General features: G+C 40.8%; 1 protein-coding gene across 3 annotated transcripts in view; it reads left to right on the plus strand.

Annotated features, from left to right (window-relative positions):
- Positions 1-18,020, plus strand: part of ERBB4 (erb-b2 receptor tyrosine kinase 4) — a 481,597-nt gene that overhangs the window by 355,888 nt on the left and 107,689 nt on the right. For 2 of the 3 annotated variants that reach the window (XM_072342439.1, XM_072342441.1), the window contains exons 13-16: positions 3,200-3,332; positions 4,454-4,547; positions 5,969-6,123; positions 11,474-11,548. In XM_072342439.1, the coding sequence (XP_072198540.1) occupies positions 3,200-3,332; positions 4,454-4,547; positions 5,969-6,123; positions 11,474-11,548 (457 nt within the window). Of the gene's footprint in view, positions 1-3,199; positions 3,333-4,453; positions 4,548-5,968; positions 6,124-11,308; positions 11,354-11,473; positions 11,549-18,020 lie in introns of all 3 variants that reach the window. The other variant, XM_072342440.1, reaches the window with a different exon arrangement.

Consider the following 18,020-nt stretch of genomic DNA (forward strand, 5'->3'; position numbering starts at 1 on the left):
GGTCTGGTGACCATCTGGTCATCACCACCAGACTCCTTGAGGTGGGCAGAGCAGGCATGAAGTGCTGGAGTTTGTTCTAAGGGAGCCTTTAAGTGTGCTCTGAATCTCATGGCAAGACTGGGGTTCCCCCAGAACCATCTGCATCATCCAGAGCTTCACAGGCAATGATGAACCAGGCCAGAAGGGACCTTCAGTAGCACCACATTAGTTACCCTCCTGAATCTAAGTGTGCAAAGCCCGCGTTGCACTGAATGGTGTAAAAGTAGGTGGAAAAGGGAATGTTGGTTGCATATTGCATTTGATAATATGAAACTTTTACCTAGCTCCTTCAGCTTCAGTGAAGTTCAGTCAGTAGTAGGATAGTGGAACTTCTGGCTTCAGGTAGTTTCTATAAGAATGTTACCATACTTTTAAAAAGAAAGTTAGGTTTAGAACTGATTTGGAAATTATTTTTTTATCTGTGGGGTTTGTTTGATGTTTGTAGCTCCTTTGGCTTCAGCAGAATGACTCTGGATTTGCAGTAGAGTTCAAGGCAAGAGAATAAGGTGTCTTAATGTAACACTGTGCTAAATAGCTCTGGTCTCTCATGCTGTGCTGCAGTCTCTGAGAATTCATCGCCCAACAGGAATTAAATGGCCACCTGCAATTATTCCTTGTTTAATTACTTTCTTGTTGGCTGTAGCTGACTTGAGCTTTCATCCAAAAGAAGAAGGAAATTGGAATGATTGTTGCCATTCAAGTGTTGGTTATGCTGTTGTCCCCCTGTGAAGGTGCGCTGTTCTATAGGTGTTTTCTGTGTGTGGAAACACTGAAAAGCAGGTGAGGGGAGTTGTAAGTTTGCTGGTAGTGTTCTGGCTTCTTAAAATACCCCTCGGTGCTTTGCTCAAGCTGTTTTTAGTGGATCAGAGAAGAAAGCGTTGATGAATTTGCTGTCTCTGATATTTAGGAGACAGTTGTTATTTTTGATCTACTCACTCGACTGTAGGAGCTATTTACATAAACTGTTTCATCATGGAGAAGAGAATTCAGAATATGAGTTCAGCGCTTCCACGTGGTGGGGTTTGGCTAAATTAGTAGAAATGGACTTTCTTCAGATTCTGAGGAGGGAGTATTTGTTTGATTTGCTCTTTGCTCATTTCCACCATCTCTCATTTGTGTAGTGAAGAATTTGTATAAAATAGCAATACATAATTCTGTTGTTTGGAGCCACCTTTCCCTCATCTTCTGTTAACTTTATTGAAGTTGAGTTTTTGTTTCAAGTTGGACAATGTTTTACTCTGTGGGCTGCTGGTTTTTTTTCTGTTTAATACAAAAAACTCTTTGCTGTCTTTTCAGTCACTTTTGCACCAAAGAATTTATAAATCACAATTAATAGTAATACTTCTCATAGAATGGTTTGGGTTAGAAGGGACCTTTAATATCCTCTAGTTCCAACCCCCTTCTATAGGCAAGGACACCTCCCAGTAAACCAGGCTGCTCACAGCCCCATCCAGCCTGGCCTTAAATGCTTCCAGGGAGGGGGCATCCACAGCCTCACTGGGCAGCCTGTGCCAGTGTCTTACCACCCTCACAGTAAAGAATTTCTTCCTAATGTCTAGTCTGAATCTACCCTCATCCAGTTTAAGGCCGTCTCCCTGTGCCAGGGAATTCTACATCTTAATCTGTACTTTATAAGATGAAAAAGCTGTTTTGAAGCCTAGTGGGTTCCCATCTCTTTGAATGCTCTCAAGGGACTTGGAAGCTGTTAAAATTGCTCTGTGCTTTTCTACTTGTTATCATAGAAGTTTGTTGTATCCTTCCTCACCTGTGTCTAGGACTGTTTGTTCCCTCATTGTGATCGGGTCTGCAGCACTATTTTTCTCACTTCATCCTTTCCAAAAGAAACAAATGGGAACTGGGTGTAGTACTCAAACTGTGTGTGCATAGTGGTTTTCTGTGCTGATTATTGTTTCTGTTTTTTCTCTGTTCTGCTTCTAGAAAAATAAAAAATCAGAACATTCAGTATACTTTTCTAAGTGCAGCATATTGAACTGGTGTTTCCTAGAACTGTTGATGCTTATTCTTAATTCTGTCTTGAGGTTAAACCTGAGCTCTTTGCTGAGCTTTAATAGTCATCTCAGAGAAAAACTTTTCATCCAGCATTGTTTTGTGTGGAAAATAAGCTTTTTAGTTTGTTTTTTTTTTAATGTTTTTCCTTCTTCCTATCTGCATCAGATCACATTTCCCACTCTGTATTAAACAGACCTTCCTTGTCTACTTGACTGCCTCAGAGAGCAAGTTTTCTGTTTTGTGAGGCATGACTTCCCATTACCAAAGTTATGTCTGCTTTTCTGCAATGTACTGCATACAGCAGAACCCCTTCTAGAATCATCTCTGAACAGCTGCTGTAGGAGAACGGTTAGCTCAGGGCTTGAATTATTGATGAAGCACCTGGTGAAGGGCTGTGGCTGCCCAGGGGGTCAGGGGCAAACCGTTAAACCGTTAGCACCTGTGCTCCGCAGCTGGCCAGAAAGGGGCGGACCCAGGGGCAGCCACACGGAGCTCATATAAGGACCAGCCAGAGAAGGGAGGGCATTTCTTGGAGCTGGAGCTTTCTGAGAAGGAGTGCTGCATGGCCACAGAGCTTCTTCACCGGTGGGGTGAGTTCAGTTCTTCTTTTTCATGCGGCTCATGGCCTACCTGCAAGTGGTTTTGCTAAGAACCTGTCAGTAGTGACTTCTGTTTCTCAAAGCAGAGCAGTTCCAGGGAAGCTTCTTTGGTTTGTTGTTTCTTGAGGCAGAACAGCCATCTTACTAATGCTGAGGTTGGCTTCTCTGTTGTAAGGGTTCAGTGGTAAGTAGTGTTAATTCTGTTCTTGGCTGCGTTTTAGAATCCTGTTCATCAGGCTGGGCCTGCCTGGGGGGCACCTGTGCTGTGTAGGGGATGTGTTCTCTTTTGAATCTGTAATTTTGTAACGTCTTCAAGGCTATTGAGGCTGGAGGCCTTTTACCCCTCACAAATGTTCATGATTAGATTCTAAGTGGAATTTTGCCACATCATCTCTTTGTGTGACTTCTGCTGTGATCAAGGAAGAGTTGGGACTTGTTTTTTTGTAATTCTAGGGAATTATCTGCTTCTTTTTTTGGATGCTGGATGAAATGTTTTCCCTTGGAGTTCAGGGGACTAGGTAATTTAATGATAGTATCTTCTCTTTCTGTAGCTGCTGATGGAATGGTGTGTAACGAGTTATGCTCAAGTGATGGCTGCTGGGGGCCGGGTCCAGACCAGTGTCTCTCCTGCAAGCGCTTCATTAGGGGGAGGACCTGCATTGAGTCTTGTAACCTGTATGATGGGTAAGGTATTTCTGTGGTACTGTTTCCTAACAATGCTGATCAGATCTTTCAGAATTTAATGTGTAAGTTACTTTGTCTTTACATCAAGCAATATCTAGTTCCATTTTCAGTATTACTGCCTTTGGGTGAAATAGATTGTTGGAAAACTTTTAGTTGTTTGACAATCTGAACTTGTGTGGGAAGATTTACCGGTGTTTTTTACATTATTTATCTGTGTACAGGAATAGAAATAAGAAAACCTGCTGTGCGTGTGAACCATTTTTTTCCTAGTGGCTAGATAGCCTAAATGCTGAGCAGACAAAGCTGGTCAAGGCTGTCTGATAATGGTAAAATAGTGCAAAGCTCCTCGTGTTACTTGCAGTAGGAGTAATTGATAATTAGGCTTTGGAGGGAAGCAGGTGGAGTTCAGCATCCTGTATAACAGCATAGCAAGGTCCTATGAATTTATTGCATAATAAAGATAAAACAAACAAAAATGAACAAAAAAAACCCTCTGAATGATTTTAATTGTGTTTTTCTCAAGGTGCTAATTGAAAATAAAAGCGCTGCATGGTTTCTTTCTTTTCCTGCCTTGTATGTTAAATCGTGTAACTGTTATGGAGAGAGGGTTGGAAGTGCTATAAGTGCATGAAAATATTTTAAACACTTCTGGGCAGTGCATGCAAAAAGAACAGTGGCAGAATATACTTCCATGTGCTTAAAAAAGGTTGGAAAATTGTCTTTTTGTGTGCTTCAGAACCATCTGACCACAAACCCTGCAGCATTTGATGGGTGGTTCTGCCATGGTGCCTGATCAGTAAGATTGCAAAGAGAGGCTCTATTTGGATGCTATCACCAGCACTTGTTCTAGAATGTTCTGAACTGTACTGATTATAGAATGGAATTTGCCCTAGACTTGGGGAGGAGTTCTTTTGTTTTTTTTGAGTGACTTTGCTGATTGGGCTCAATTTTCAGCTGTTGTAAAGCAGCCTAATGCATTTAAATGGAGTGATCTCAGCTGGTGTGGTCCACAGGCTTAACGAGGCTGAGATGATTAGCACCAGGTGAAGAGGCAGCCATTTTTGCTCAGCTTCAGACTCGCTTTTGCTTTTTCCTAACCTGCCTGCAAAATATTATCCTAGGGAATTTCGAGAGTTTGCAAATGGTTCTGTTTGTGTGGAGTGTGATCCCCAGTGTGAGAAGATGGAAGACAACATGATCACGTGCTATGGGCCGGTAAGAGCAACACTGAGTGCACTGTGGGCTAGTTGGCTGTTAAAATGTGCTGAAGCATAGGTATCTTCTGTTTAGAAAATGGAAAGTAGCTGTTGAAAATCAACATTAATGTGGGCAGAAAATGCACTTCCTCTGCATGTAGGAGCAGTACTCTGCATGTATTGAGCAGATTCTAGGAATGAACTTGGGTGTATTAGAGTGCTTTAGAAGATGCTTTGAAAAAGGAGTCCTTTCTTGAGTTGTATTAATGCCTTAAATGTTACATCCAAGTCTTTAAATGTGAGGTAGTACTCAGTTGCAGTTTGAACCTTCTCTAACTGCTTTTATTCATGGTGTTCAGTTCTGTCCTGTTCATTGTGGTTTCAGGTTTGTTTTATTTCCCCCTCCAAAAAAGGGGGACTTTGTCTCAGTTTTTCAGAAAGCTCGAGCAATGTTATCTTGTGTTTTGTTGTTTTTTTCTATGTATGTAGGCCTGTTCTGGTGCAGCATTTTTAACACACATCCAAAAAAGGAATTTCAACTGCAACTGTCATCTTTATGATGGCAGTATTATCTTATATGAGCAGCGAGTCTTGTTTCAAAGGTTATCGTCCTTTTGTTGGATACCAATTGTTTCTTGTTTTGGTCATGTTTATTTTGCTAAGATGGAAAGCATCTTGGATGCAAGGAGTTGTATTTTAGGTTGTTCAGTACCGACAAGACTTAACCTGTAGCTTTTTTCCTTGGTTCTCTGACGTAACCTAATGACTGTAAGGAAAACAAACACATGACACTGCTCATTGCTCTCATAATTGTTTTTGCTGTACCATTCTGCTTTCTGCAATGCTGCAGCAAAGCAAGAAGGTAACACTGCGAATTTCAGCCAGTAAGAGAAACTGGGACTTGAAGGAGGACTCATGAGTATAGAGTTGTAGAACAGTGCGCAAACAGGACACAGTATTTGGCTTAAAGTGTTGCTTACATTGCTCAGGAGCCTTAGCTGGGCTAAGGCTAAAACTATGTATATATGAAGAAGACCTTGTCACAGGATCACTTGAAGGGTTGCCAGATGCCACAGGGAGAAGGCAGTGTGGGAAGTGATGTGGATTGTGGAGGCAGTGGATCACTCTACCTCTTTTTGTTTTTGTGTGTATAGGGTTAAAGCAGACGTGAAGCCTGTTGTGTGAAGCATGCTGGTAATGTGGTGAAACCTATTTAGAAACTAGAATTATTCTTATGCTCTGCAGAGTAAGTTTGTGATCAGAACCACCAAGATATATGTGTGTGCTGCTCTTCAGTAGTGGCTGGAGCTGTGGAGTTTGCTGGGAAAGACCCACTGCTGCAGTTACTGCTGTCTGTGCTGTCAGGCTAGAACCTGCAATTCTAGTGCAGAAGGGAAAAATGGAGTAACTTGAATCTGCTGCTTCTTCCGTGTTCTCCAGGGGCCTGACCACTGCACAAAGTGTTTCCATTTTAAGGATGGTCCGAACTGTGTGGAGAAATGTCCTGATGGCTTGCAGGGGGCAAACAGTTTCATTTTCAAGTATGCCGATGAGGATCGTGAGTGCCACCCGTGTCATCCAAATTGCACCCAAGGGTAAGTTCTGTGACATGAACCATCCCAGTTGGGTTTTGTTAGCCGTTACAATCCAGGTGTAGTTTTGACTTTGTAAAGCACTTGTCCTGCTTCTGAAAATGAATACTGTGCAGCAGTGGAGCACAGCTTTGTTTCCAGATTCTGATGTTCAAGTTTGTCATGAATATTCAGCAGCTTATCAGAAAAAGTCTTACATTCTGTATGGAAACCCCATTAAATATCTTTTTCACAGTTTTCCTGCTAGCTAGCATTGGTTTGTAACAACTGCTGCCACTTATATTTGTGTGTCTAGGCCTGTACAATGTCTTTATTTTATTTGTTGATGGACTTGCCATCTTTGCTCCTTAGTATTGCTGAGGTAACCCTGTAGCGCTTCTATGAGACGCAAAGGGTTGCCCAGGAGCCATATTCTGCAGGAGTCTGAATTTGAGGATCAGTTTCTCAGGTTCTAAGTATTATCGTCAGTTAGTCACTTGTTATGCATGAAAATACATAGACTATGCAGCTGAGCCAAAATTAAGAACCTGTGCAACAAAACAGCAGTAATCAAATACACAGGTCTTGTCTTGCTTTGGCCACATGCATTAGAAATGTCTTTTTGATGAGGAGGTTAGTGCTGTCCAGGATACGCAGAAAGGAAGAGACAGTCGAGGGAGAAAGAGAAAACTTGAGCCAGAGAAATAATCTTCCACAAGAGGCCCTTTCTGTTTGGCAGCTGAAATTCAGCTGGTAAATTATTCAATGTAATCTTGATGTCAACAGCTGTTGCCATTCAAAATGAGACCTTTTACTGGTTTTGCAAATCGAGTTATAATCGAGCCTTTGGGGAAATGAAAGTAAGATCTCAGAGATGCAGACAGGATCTGTTACAGATCAGTCTTTCCTTCAGACCCTCAGTTTTGCAGTAAGGAAAGGAAGAAGACAGAGTGCTAAGATGAGCTTGCTTCAGGAGCTCCGTTTCTGGCTTTAAGAGATGGTGGACGTGCTAGCTTGATGGAGTCTGACAAACCCATTGCTGGATGACAGACTGATGGTCTGCCCTGCATAAGAGGCATCTTGTAGCTGTTCCAACCTCACCAAAGAGTGGGGTGTCACCTTTCTTTCTGGACAGTCTTCTATTCTGAGGAGACTGAAGTATTACTAATCTTCATAAAACAACTGCATTTCTCCAAGACTAGGAAAGGAGCAAATAGCTTTCCATTCCTCATCACTTCTTTATACCTGTTGGTATTTTCCAGATAGTTGGTTGGTACTGCCTCCCTGGGTAGGAGGTTTTTATACCTCCTGATGGCCATGGGACATTCTAGCTCATAAACAAGTAGGAAGGGCATTAGGCAGTTGTGACTGCTTGGCAGCATTTGTTGGCAACCCTTGGTTGCACGAGCTTCCTTGCTGCTCAGTTACCGTATCATTTATCCCTTGAGCTTTGTTTTCCCTTCACTTTCTGCAGATGTCTGGCCCAGCTTAAAAGTGTAAGAACGTGTCATTAAGTGTAGTGTGCCAATCCTCAGGGAACTGATGAAGTACCACTATTATAGAGCCAGTGACTTCTCCCACAAAGATGCCTCTCTTATAAGGGACTGTACCTTTGTCATGAGTTAAATGCTGTTCCTCACAGAAATCCTCATTCTGTTTTTGGAAGATTAATACTTGTACTTAGACAGTTTATCACCTCTCATGAAAACAACATGCACAAACCCCAATCTAGATAAAAATAGATGTTATTTTCTAGTGTTCCTGAAAACTTCCTACAATGACATTATGTTAATCTGTTAATGAGTGTTCCAGATGTTTGGGGTTTGTGGGTTTTCTGTCTTGCCAGCATTCTTGGGGCTGAGTATTTCCACAGAGAAAGGAATCAGTCTGTTTCCCTCACTCCTTCAATGCTGAATTCTCTAGTTTCATGCCCTTCCTTCCACAATTAATACCAAAGTTCCCTTCAGTCAGAATTCCTGTTGAAACCACTTCTTGAGGGAGCACATCTTGATATTTGACTCGCAACTGCTCGGTACAAAAAACCCAACGCTCTACTTCATCTGGCATGTCTCTTCTGTCTGATCAATCGCTGGAATCAAACCACAGCACCGTAGAGGTGGAGCTTAGGTACTTGTGAAGAGTCTTGGGCTGCTGCAGAGCACTGCTCCTAGTATGGTTTTAGCCCATTCCTTCAGTCCTGTTCTGTGAATCAGGTTATTGAAATATGTTTTTAGTTCTCTTAATGTTTTCTGTAATGTTCTCTAGCCATCCTTGTCACAGGGGAAAATGTTGCTCCAGTTTGTGTTTTCTGTGAGCATTAGATTTGATAATGGCCATTCTTTCTTTATTCAAATATAATGACTGCTCCTGTAAATAGGTGTGTTATTAGCCAATCCTGTTACTGATCTTATGTTCATTAAGAGATGCATCAAGAAGTGACTTCCTTGAATGCAGCAACTGTGCTTTTCACTTTGTGATAAACATCAGCTACTTGAAGCCAATTTGAAGCAGGTCTGAGGCACGTGGGGCAGCTATGTCATTTAGTTCAAGGGAGTCAGAAAACAATTTGGCAGTTTTTCTTGCCAGGCTAGCCAAAATGCAACACTTTTGCAGAAATGAAATACTAATTCTATAACAGCATCTGACAGTCTGTTTCCTCCTTAGGCAGCACACAATGAGGATGCCCCTTCTCATCATAGTTGTTTTGTTACTAGTATTTTTTTTTGAAGGAAATGTGTTACTCTTCACCAAAACTTCATTATCCCTTTAAGCTGACAGGCCATGGTAGAAAGGATTTGAAGGCACAAGGACACTGCCTTGCCCCTGAAGTCATTTTGAATTCCAGTTGGCATCACAGTGCAAATTCAATGGCAGGAAATGATAAGTAATTGGAGATCAATACTGTTTTGCTGATGGAAAAATTTCTCCCTACCCCTAACTCCAATTCAGCTTTCCTGCTATCAGTATCAACACACACTCCCTGTTAGCTGCGTAAACCCCTGGTTTTGATTCGTCAGGCCTTATCCAGAGGAGTACAATTGATCAGGTATTTGCCATAACAAATGTTTTCTTTTGTCTGGGGTTAATCCATTTATGGTATCTCATAATCTGTTTTGTTTTCAGCAGCAGAGTTTTAGTAGAAATCATCTTATTGAAAGTGGCTTTGCTACTGGAATTCTGTGTAGAGTTAAGGCCTTTTGGTCTCAAGGAAAACTGGTGTGAAATAATGTTTGTGAAAGTTGGAGGGAAAGTGGGTTAGCTCAGGGAAAAAGATCATTACTTCAGTTTTTGAAACTGTTTTAACTGATTTTTCTTTCAGAAAACAATTATTTCTAAAAGTAAGGTGAACGGCTCTGTGTAGTTTTCAGCGTAAGCTGTGTTGAAATGACTGAATGTCGTTCATAAATGGATGTGTATGATTGTACTGATATTTCCAGAGAAAAAATAATTGATGACTTCATGGTGAAAATGAACTCATTAGTTGTACTAAGTGTCTATTGCTGTTGCTCATACAGTATTTATTGCATGTCAATTGGGACAACCAAAGAGTATTTAAGTACTTGTAGTCACGTCGAGCAGTTTAAAGTGCACCTAGACAGTTTTCTGTTTGAGGCTGGGAAAACCCACTGAAGATGATTATTGATTGTAGACAAAAATCAGTGCTACTTCAAGTGGGTTAGGTCCAAACATCTCTCTCTTCTTGGGTTTGAGTCTTATTCTCTCAGACCTCTAGAGATGTACAAATGTACAGTTACAAAATGACTGCAAGGCAATCGGCTCTTTGTGTCTGCTAGTCACCTGAACTAATAATGGGCTCTCAGAAATCCAGTTTCAAGAGGACCCTTATCTATAGTGAGAGTCTGAACTCAGCTTCTCTTGATGTGCTAGAAGATGAAATATCTGAACAACTTTTTCAGCTGCCTTCATTACTGCACCTGGTCTTCAGCAAATGGCTGAGAATACCTTGGAAAGAAGAATGTTGGATTTGGCTTAAAATGGGGTAAAACTCAGCCTTGTGAAGCCCAGGACAGCAGAAATTTCATGAAATATTTGTGAAAAGTTCTATCTTGGTTCTTGGACTGTATCAACCCTTTTCACTTCATGCATGATATGTCTGCTTGGGTACATAATGAATATGCTTTTGACTTTGCATCTAGTAGAGGAAACCACTGTTCGCAAGAAATATTGAAAATCATTTTTTCCACATCACAGCAGTTCTGTAAAATATAATTTCAAGTGAACAGGAGGGAAAGTTCACTACAGATATTGTTAAATACTTCAAATAACACCTGAAGTAAGTGGCTTAGTTTTCTTAAAATTGAGAGCTACTTACTTGCCATGGATAAGAAGGGACTTGCTGGGCATTTAGCACTGCAGTATGTCAGGTTGTCTTAGTCTCTGAAAGTTCACCTTCATCTGTCTGTCATATAATCTTGACCCTTGAGCAAAAGGGGTAAGTGACTTTTTATTTGAATGCTGAGAACTTAGTTATCTACTTTGGTTACTGTTTCTTGTGAGGGCAAGGAAACTCTGAGGCACTTCCCTCATGGCTATGCTTGAGTGGTGCTGCATGAAGTGATTCTCTGTATTTTCATTGCCTTTGGTGAGCACCTGCTGAATGTGCAGATGCAAGTCTTCTGGCAGCATCTACAGATACTAGGACTAAATGCTTGAATCAGCAGGCAGCATTTTACTCAGGTTTTTTTTTTTAGATGGGAATCTCATCTTTGAGCTCCCTTGGTAAGAGTATGGTCAACTTCTGAAATATATGCCCTATCTGGGCACTTAGAATAGTAAGAAAAACAATTGCATCAATTACGGGGGTTTGGGGTGAGGAATTTGCATTGTGCTCCTGGAGGTCTCATGTGTTGGAAATGAACAGCTTCTATGCAGTAATCACCAGTTTGATCATTCAGAAAACATCCAGAAAAGGTGAGTCTGTTGTCAAGCCTCCCACACGTGCAGGTGATACCTGCTTAAAATACTGTCTGAGCCATGAAGGGTCCAACTTTGGGATGCTGGTTATGTTGCTATTATTGTTCCTTTCGCAGGTTTGTTTTCGTCCCAGTGTATAATTTTGTGGTGACTTGAGTCTCTCTTTAGAATTTTAATTAAGAGTGTGTCACAAAGAGGGGGTTTGTGCTTCTTAGATCTGCAGATAACCATTTTCTCTCTTTCTCTTCTTGTTCCCAATTTGGATTTGCTGCAGGTGCATAGGTCCGCGTATCGAGGACTGCGTTGGCCTGATGGATAGGTACTTGCTGAGTGATCGTTCCCTGTGTGTCTTCCATCCTCCACGTGTGGACAAGGGCGCATGCGTGTGCATGTCCTTGTGAATGGCAAATGACGTCTTTTGTTCTGTAATTGCCTGCAGGTGTAGAGGTCCCGCTAGTCATGACTGCATTTACTATCCATGGACACGACAGTCCACTTTACCACAACATGCTAGGTAACATCCACCACTTCTCCATTTTTGTACACGAGGTTCTTCCCCAGTTACCACAGGAATGTCATACTATCCAGTTTGTCCAGAAATGCAGAGTACGGGGAGAATATAACTTGTTCTTAAGATGTACATCTCAACTTTGCTTACCATTTCAAAGCCAGGTAATTTCATCACGTTTTCTATGGGAAAATGTTTCTTGATGAAATTCCACTGGAAATAAATACAGTGGAAACCTCTGGTTAAACTGGAATGTTTTTGTTCTTTTTTTTCAATTTAATGTTTTTTATGACAGCATAGAAAAATGAAGTGGACCTTTTTCTTCCGTACTTTCCTATGGGGGGGGAGGAGGAGAAAGTAAATGATTGGGTAAAACTGAATTTCTCCCTCAGTTCCAAAAAGTCTAATTTGACCTCTTTCATTTTCTGCTTAAAAAAAAAAACAAGAAAAGACAACCCCAAAACACTGTGGCCTTCCAGCAATTTTGTTTTCTAGTAAAGATGAGCAAAACAAGTTAATGCAGGAGGAATCCCACAGCACTGTAGTTTTGCTCTATATTCATTTCTAAGTCTTTGGTTGCCATTAAGTTGATGAATATTCAAACTGGTTAGTATGACTTCCAGGCTCTGGGGTTACTGTCATGAGCTAGGATGAGATAAGAAATGTATCCTTTCAATCAGCTTCATTGTTAATTCATTTTAAGAGCAGATTTTGAAGTTTGGCCCCTAATGTGAAGATCCCTGTTCTCTTGCTGTTGTGTGAGTACATGTTTAGGTTTGAGGAGCCGTATCAATGCTATGGGATGGTATATCTGTGTGACTAATGGGTGTCACTTGTGACTAAATTCTTAGACCAACGATTAGACAGGAAGAAGAGTTATCATGTTTTATGTTTCAGTATTTTTGGGGGATTTTTCTACTTTGAGATAGCTTGTATGAAGCACTTCTGAGTAGGATTCATTTTCAGAGATACTCACTGTGTGTGAGTTACTGAACACCAGTAATCTGGTTAATGTATCTACTGTTTTAACTCAATTCAGAACTCAAAGTAAGAATGTATTATGATTATTTGCCTAATTTTTAAGAGTATATCAGACCACAGAGAATGAACGCCATGCTGTTCCTTGCTTTGGTAATCAATTTTAAAATAGCATATATTTCATCAACAGTGTTTCTAATCAGTTTTTGAAGGAATGTGAAGGGCTTTGTACCAGGAAGATGACCCTTTTGGCAGCAGTTTAACTCTCGGTGCCACAGTCTGCTCCCTCTCACTTCCTCTGCCCAAAAGTTGCTCAGACTGTGTTCACAATTGAATTCAAATGGTGCAACTCCAAAGCTTTTATTTTCTATCAGGGGTGTTCTGTAAGCAGTTACGTCTCTGTGGGTACTGCCAAATACTCATTGAAACCAAGGGGATGACTGCTGTTATGTGACTGGACCCTGGGACCTTGGATGCCAGGCCACAAGACTAAAGGAAGTGTTGTCTCACAAGGTGTCAGGCTTAAGCCATGGATTAGCAGGCAATATTCACGTCATATTTTATGCTGTGGGTATCTTAGTTGATCTGAATCTACTATGCAGGTAGGAAAACAAGTAGGTCAGATCGGTGGTCATTAAAGCAGATATTTTACCTTGCTCAGGCAAAGCATTTCCTCCTTGGTTCAGAAGTACGAGGGGAGAAGAGTCCTCAAATGTTGCTTTGAGCTCATGGATTTTTTCTGTTTGTTTTCAATTTACTGAATTGATCTCAGGGAAAGCTGTTGCCCTGTAAATGTGGTGAAATGGTGACGGTCTTTGCATTTAAACCAGGAAAGGAAAGTTTAGTGCTTTTATACATCTGTATTTAGTAGATGTGTGAAATTCTGTATTTTGTTTGTGAATGTGGTACGTTTTGTTTGGGCTAAAAATGGGCAAAACTGCAATGGCAAAAGTGATACTTCTCATTATGAGAGCAAGCAGGAGTGTAAATAATAATGGATGCATTATGTACTTCAGTTGGAACCTTCTTGTCCCTTAAAAGCCGCGAAGTATCAGCAGACCTGCAGGCTTCAATGGTTAATTATTTTAGAGTAAGCCTTATTTCATGGACTTGGATTTCCCCCATTATTCTTTTAGTTGTTTGGCTTAGTGGTTTGCAGATTGGTTCTGCTGTGATCCATCGACTTGGAGGCTTTTGTAAGAGTCTGCTAGAAGAGCAGGGGGATTTTAATGTCCAGATGTGTACAGGACAGGTGAAATATTAATTTTCTGCTTAAGTTTGGTCCACAGTGCTTATGTTTGGAAACCCCCGAAGTGAACTTCATTACAGCGCTGCCCAAAGAATGAGAGGAACTCTTCTATTTCTGCATTTCTATTGATAAGGGCTGTTAGACAGTTTCTTCTAGATGGCATGGTGGATTATTTTCTTACTTCAGATTACTTTCAGATGATAGTTAGGTCTTGTGTCCCTGTCATTTTCCTGAGAGAACCTACATTTATGTTCAATATAAGTTTATCATCAGAATGTCTTTCATCATATTCTTCACTGACAGCCAAAGCGCAGCCTTTGAAGGAGTGAATATCACTTTAAGAGGAACAGTCCCAGTGGCTGGAAGTCATGGAAGAAACGAGTGCCACTCTTTGTATGCTGGTAGTTATGCATTTAGACTATTGTTGTACCAACTCTCGATTCACTGTGGCAAAGAAAGCCTTTCTCATGCTTGTAATATGTTCTGTCTCAGTGCTCAGTGGTCCCATCACAGTGTTGTCCTACTGCAAGTAGTTGCCTGAGTCAGCTTGCTGAGCCAGCTTTCTGGCTGATCTCTGCAGAATATCTGGCTGATGCAGGGTTCCAGAGGAGTGGGGTAAGTCTTGCTGCCTTTCCCATGCCAAGTGGAGCCCTTGGTTGGCATGAAACTAGCGCTGCTGCCGCTTTGCTTCCCTTTCTGCCTCCTTCCTGAGGGATCTCAGCGCTGGGAATGCAGAGTATGCAAGGGCCCAGTGTTCTGCTTTGCCACCTGTAACTCCTCCTGCTGCTGTCTGTCCAAGAAGGTATGAGATTATTGCTGTGGGATGTTAGTTTGGGGTACCCTTTCCTAGAAATCACCAGGGAGAGGGAAGGTGGAGGGTCTGGGTGCAGGAAAAAATAACATACGGAGTGCAGCACAAAGAGCTAGAAGAGAATTATGTCTATTTCAGGGAGCTGGTGAAGATAGATAAATTGTTATGGTAGTGTTCCTTCCACTGTTAGGAAAATGACTTGTTGGTTGTGCAAGGCTGGATGTTGTATGTGCCCCAACTCCAGACAAGTTGGGCTGACTTAGTTTTTGACCTCAAGTATGAGTTCTAAATGATTTACTCTTCCTGTAATTCATAGAACTCAGAAATAAGAGATTGTTAAAGGGAGTGATTTTTGTGGTTTTCTGATAGCTTGGGAGATGACAGATCGGAAGATGTAATTGGAAGCATGTGGCTGTTATGATAGGGTACAACTAGCACCTTAATGTCTCTGATCTGAGTAATCTGACGTCTGTTTATACCTTAAGAAAACATCACTTTTTCCTTTTAACTAACAGAAGCAAGTTAGTCAGGACCACCATTGTCAAGTGTCTACATGAAATGAAGCTTAGATGTTAAATTATAACCTTAGTGCTAGCTGTATATCAACAAAGGACGTTCTCTCAACAAATCATCACTTCTTAAATGAAAAAAAAAAGCCATTTTTATGTACTGTGTGTGTACGTGAGCTAATTAACAATAAAGCCTGTGTAATGCAGGCAAATCCTTTCACAGCTGTCTCGTACCCTCTCACAGTATGGCTTGCATAGAATTTCACAGCCATTGTGACTAGGTGGTGGGGAAGGGAAACCACCCCTAATAAACTGTTAATGTTCATTGCTTTTATGGAGCTCTGTTCCATTGCTTGGAGGAAAGCATTCCATATGCTCTCTATTTTTATAGAATAATTATAGTCACTTCTGGAGGGGAAGGGAGTGGAGAATTGCTGTCTAAAGTAAGAGGGGAGATAGGATCGATGGATACAAACTAAGCAGCGTTACTTAACTTGAATGATAAAAGATGCTGCTCTTGAGAAATTTCTAATGTGGAGCTCTCTGATGCTGCATCAGAATGAAGCTGAAGAAACATTTTAAGTTAGTTTTTAATTTCATATGTATGCGTAAGACTTGGGAACTGCTGTTTCTTGTCCTGTTTCTGTGGGTTGAATTGAGCTTTCAAGGGATTCATTTGTGATAGACAGGGAAACCTCTAGTTTAGTGTGAGAATTGCTGCTAATGAACTGTTTTTAAACAGACCTTTGCTGTGGGCATGCTTACTGTCACAACAACATCTCACTGCCTGGAGCTTTGGAAGGAATACATGTGAATCCCCCTTTGTGTGGGGGAGAGTGAAGGAACCAGAGGCAGCTGTCATAATGCACTTCTTAAGATCCATTCTGTGGCTCCAGTAGTTTAAGGATCCTGTTGAGAGCGCAGAGGATTGAATAAGGCAAGTTTTGTTGTTTGTTGTAATGGATTTTGCAAACAGTTTAACGTGAGTGAAATGTTCTTGCTGTGTATCAAGATGGTTGCTGCCCACAGACCATGTTTCTCAGCAGCAGAGCTGTTGTTTAGTGGGTTTAAGTAATTTATTATTGCCTAGCAGTGCATGTCAGACAGAGAAGCACTACGGTGAAACTATACAAGCTGGCCCATCCTATTGATTTGTAGATATAGGAACAGCAGTTGTTACGGTATGGTGTGTCCCAGCCCTTGCACCTTATTCAGCTGGTGAGCTCTGAAAGAACTTTAGTGTAGCGCCCAGTCTCAAAAAGCAAACAGGTTTCTTGCAGAAACGCATGGTGATGTATATTTGGTCTGTTCAGGAATGGGGGCATCGTGGAATTTGTGGTCCCTCTTATCCCTATGCTTCTTGACATGCATTCATTAAATCCCACTCTGGCTTGGTGAGCTGTATGTGTGTAGCCAGCACTGCCTTAACAGCAGGATTAATGGGGATACGGAAAATAGGCATCGTTAACTAAGTATGATAATTACCGAGCCTTGGAATTCTCTCAGGCGTTTTAACAAAACCCTGCAGCATCTTTGAGGACACTCCTCAGTAAAGCAAAATACTAGATACAGTATTTTGCTGCTCACAGTAGTATTTTGAAATACGTTTAAAACAAGAAAACTTTTTATTCTGAGGACTGGGTAAATTATTGTTACTGCATCTTAAGAGCAGGGAAGGTATCAAGCTTGGTAGATCAGGTGTAACAGGTCTCTACTGGTAGGCAAGTGTTTGGGAAATAACAAATTGAAAATGGGTTGTTAGAATGGGGATTAACACGTGGTCCTATTGCAGAGGTCACCTTTCTTATCAACACACAGAAACCTTATGTTGTGTGTCTGTACTGGTTTGGGTACACCAATAATATATGGTACAGTGGTTAAATGTTGTCATGGAAAAGTGACCTTATAGAGCAACAGTATATATTGCACCGCACTCCTGTGGGTTTATTTTATGGTTAGAAATGAGGATTTAATCTAGATTTAACGTTTAGAAATTAATTATCTATTATTAAAGATACATTTATAGAGCTTGAGAAATATGCAAGATGTAGAGTTGTTTAAACTTCTTTGAATGGTTTCCTAATAATTCATTAATGATTAATATATAATAAATTAGAACTAAAGCTCGTGGTCTTAGTTCCAATCTACCTGCATAATAAAGGATTTGTGGCTCTTTCGTATTTAGACAGTTTACGTGACAGATGTATTTCAGTTCAGAGTCCAACCAAGACTTAATTCTGTGCTTTCTGGCTTAATCACCGTGACCCATCTGGTGATTAAGGAGCTGCAGTTCCTGCAGTAGATGGGAAGTTCTTGGTTGGTGTTCCTTTGAACAGTACATTGATGGCTCTTATGTTTTTTAAAAGCATATGTACAGTGCAAGTCTACTTAATTAGGTCTTTTCAGATCCAAGTTAGTGTCTTGGTGCAATCTATTGTAGAAAGGGGGCAAAATTGGAATTAGGAATAGATTTATTTCTTCCTAGTGTCAGTAAAATCTTGCAGGATTTTTCTCCATGTGCACACTTTTCCACTGCCTATTTAAAATCACTTAAATATTTCTTTGAATGATTAAATATAGAATGCATATTGTAGATCAAAAGCTTGGATGTGAAGTCTGCAAATGATATTACCTTTTTTTTTTCCTTTCCTGAGATTTGTTTCTTAGTAAATTTTCCAGCTCTAGGTCTAAAGTAGTAATGATAATACAGTTTATCGTCTTTTGTTTTTGCATAAGTGGAAATTAAGATCTGGAATCTCATAGAGTCTTTTGAGTTGGAAGGGACCCTAAAAGGCCTTCTAATCTAACACCAGTGCAGTGCACAGGGAGATCTGCAGCTAGATCAGGTTGACGGTCTTCAGGGATGGGACATCTACCACCTCTCTGGGCAGCCTGTTACAACAGCTCACCACCCTTACGGTAAAAAAAACA

This window comes from Excalfactoria chinensis, chromosome 7 (genome assembly GCF_039878825.1).
Source record: "Excalfactoria chinensis isolate bCotChi1 chromosome 7, bCotChi1.hap2, whole genome shotgun sequence".
In the NCBI taxonomy this organism is placed as follows: domain Eukaryota; kingdom Metazoa; phylum Chordata; class Aves; order Galliformes; family Phasianidae; genus Excalfactoria; species Excalfactoria chinensis.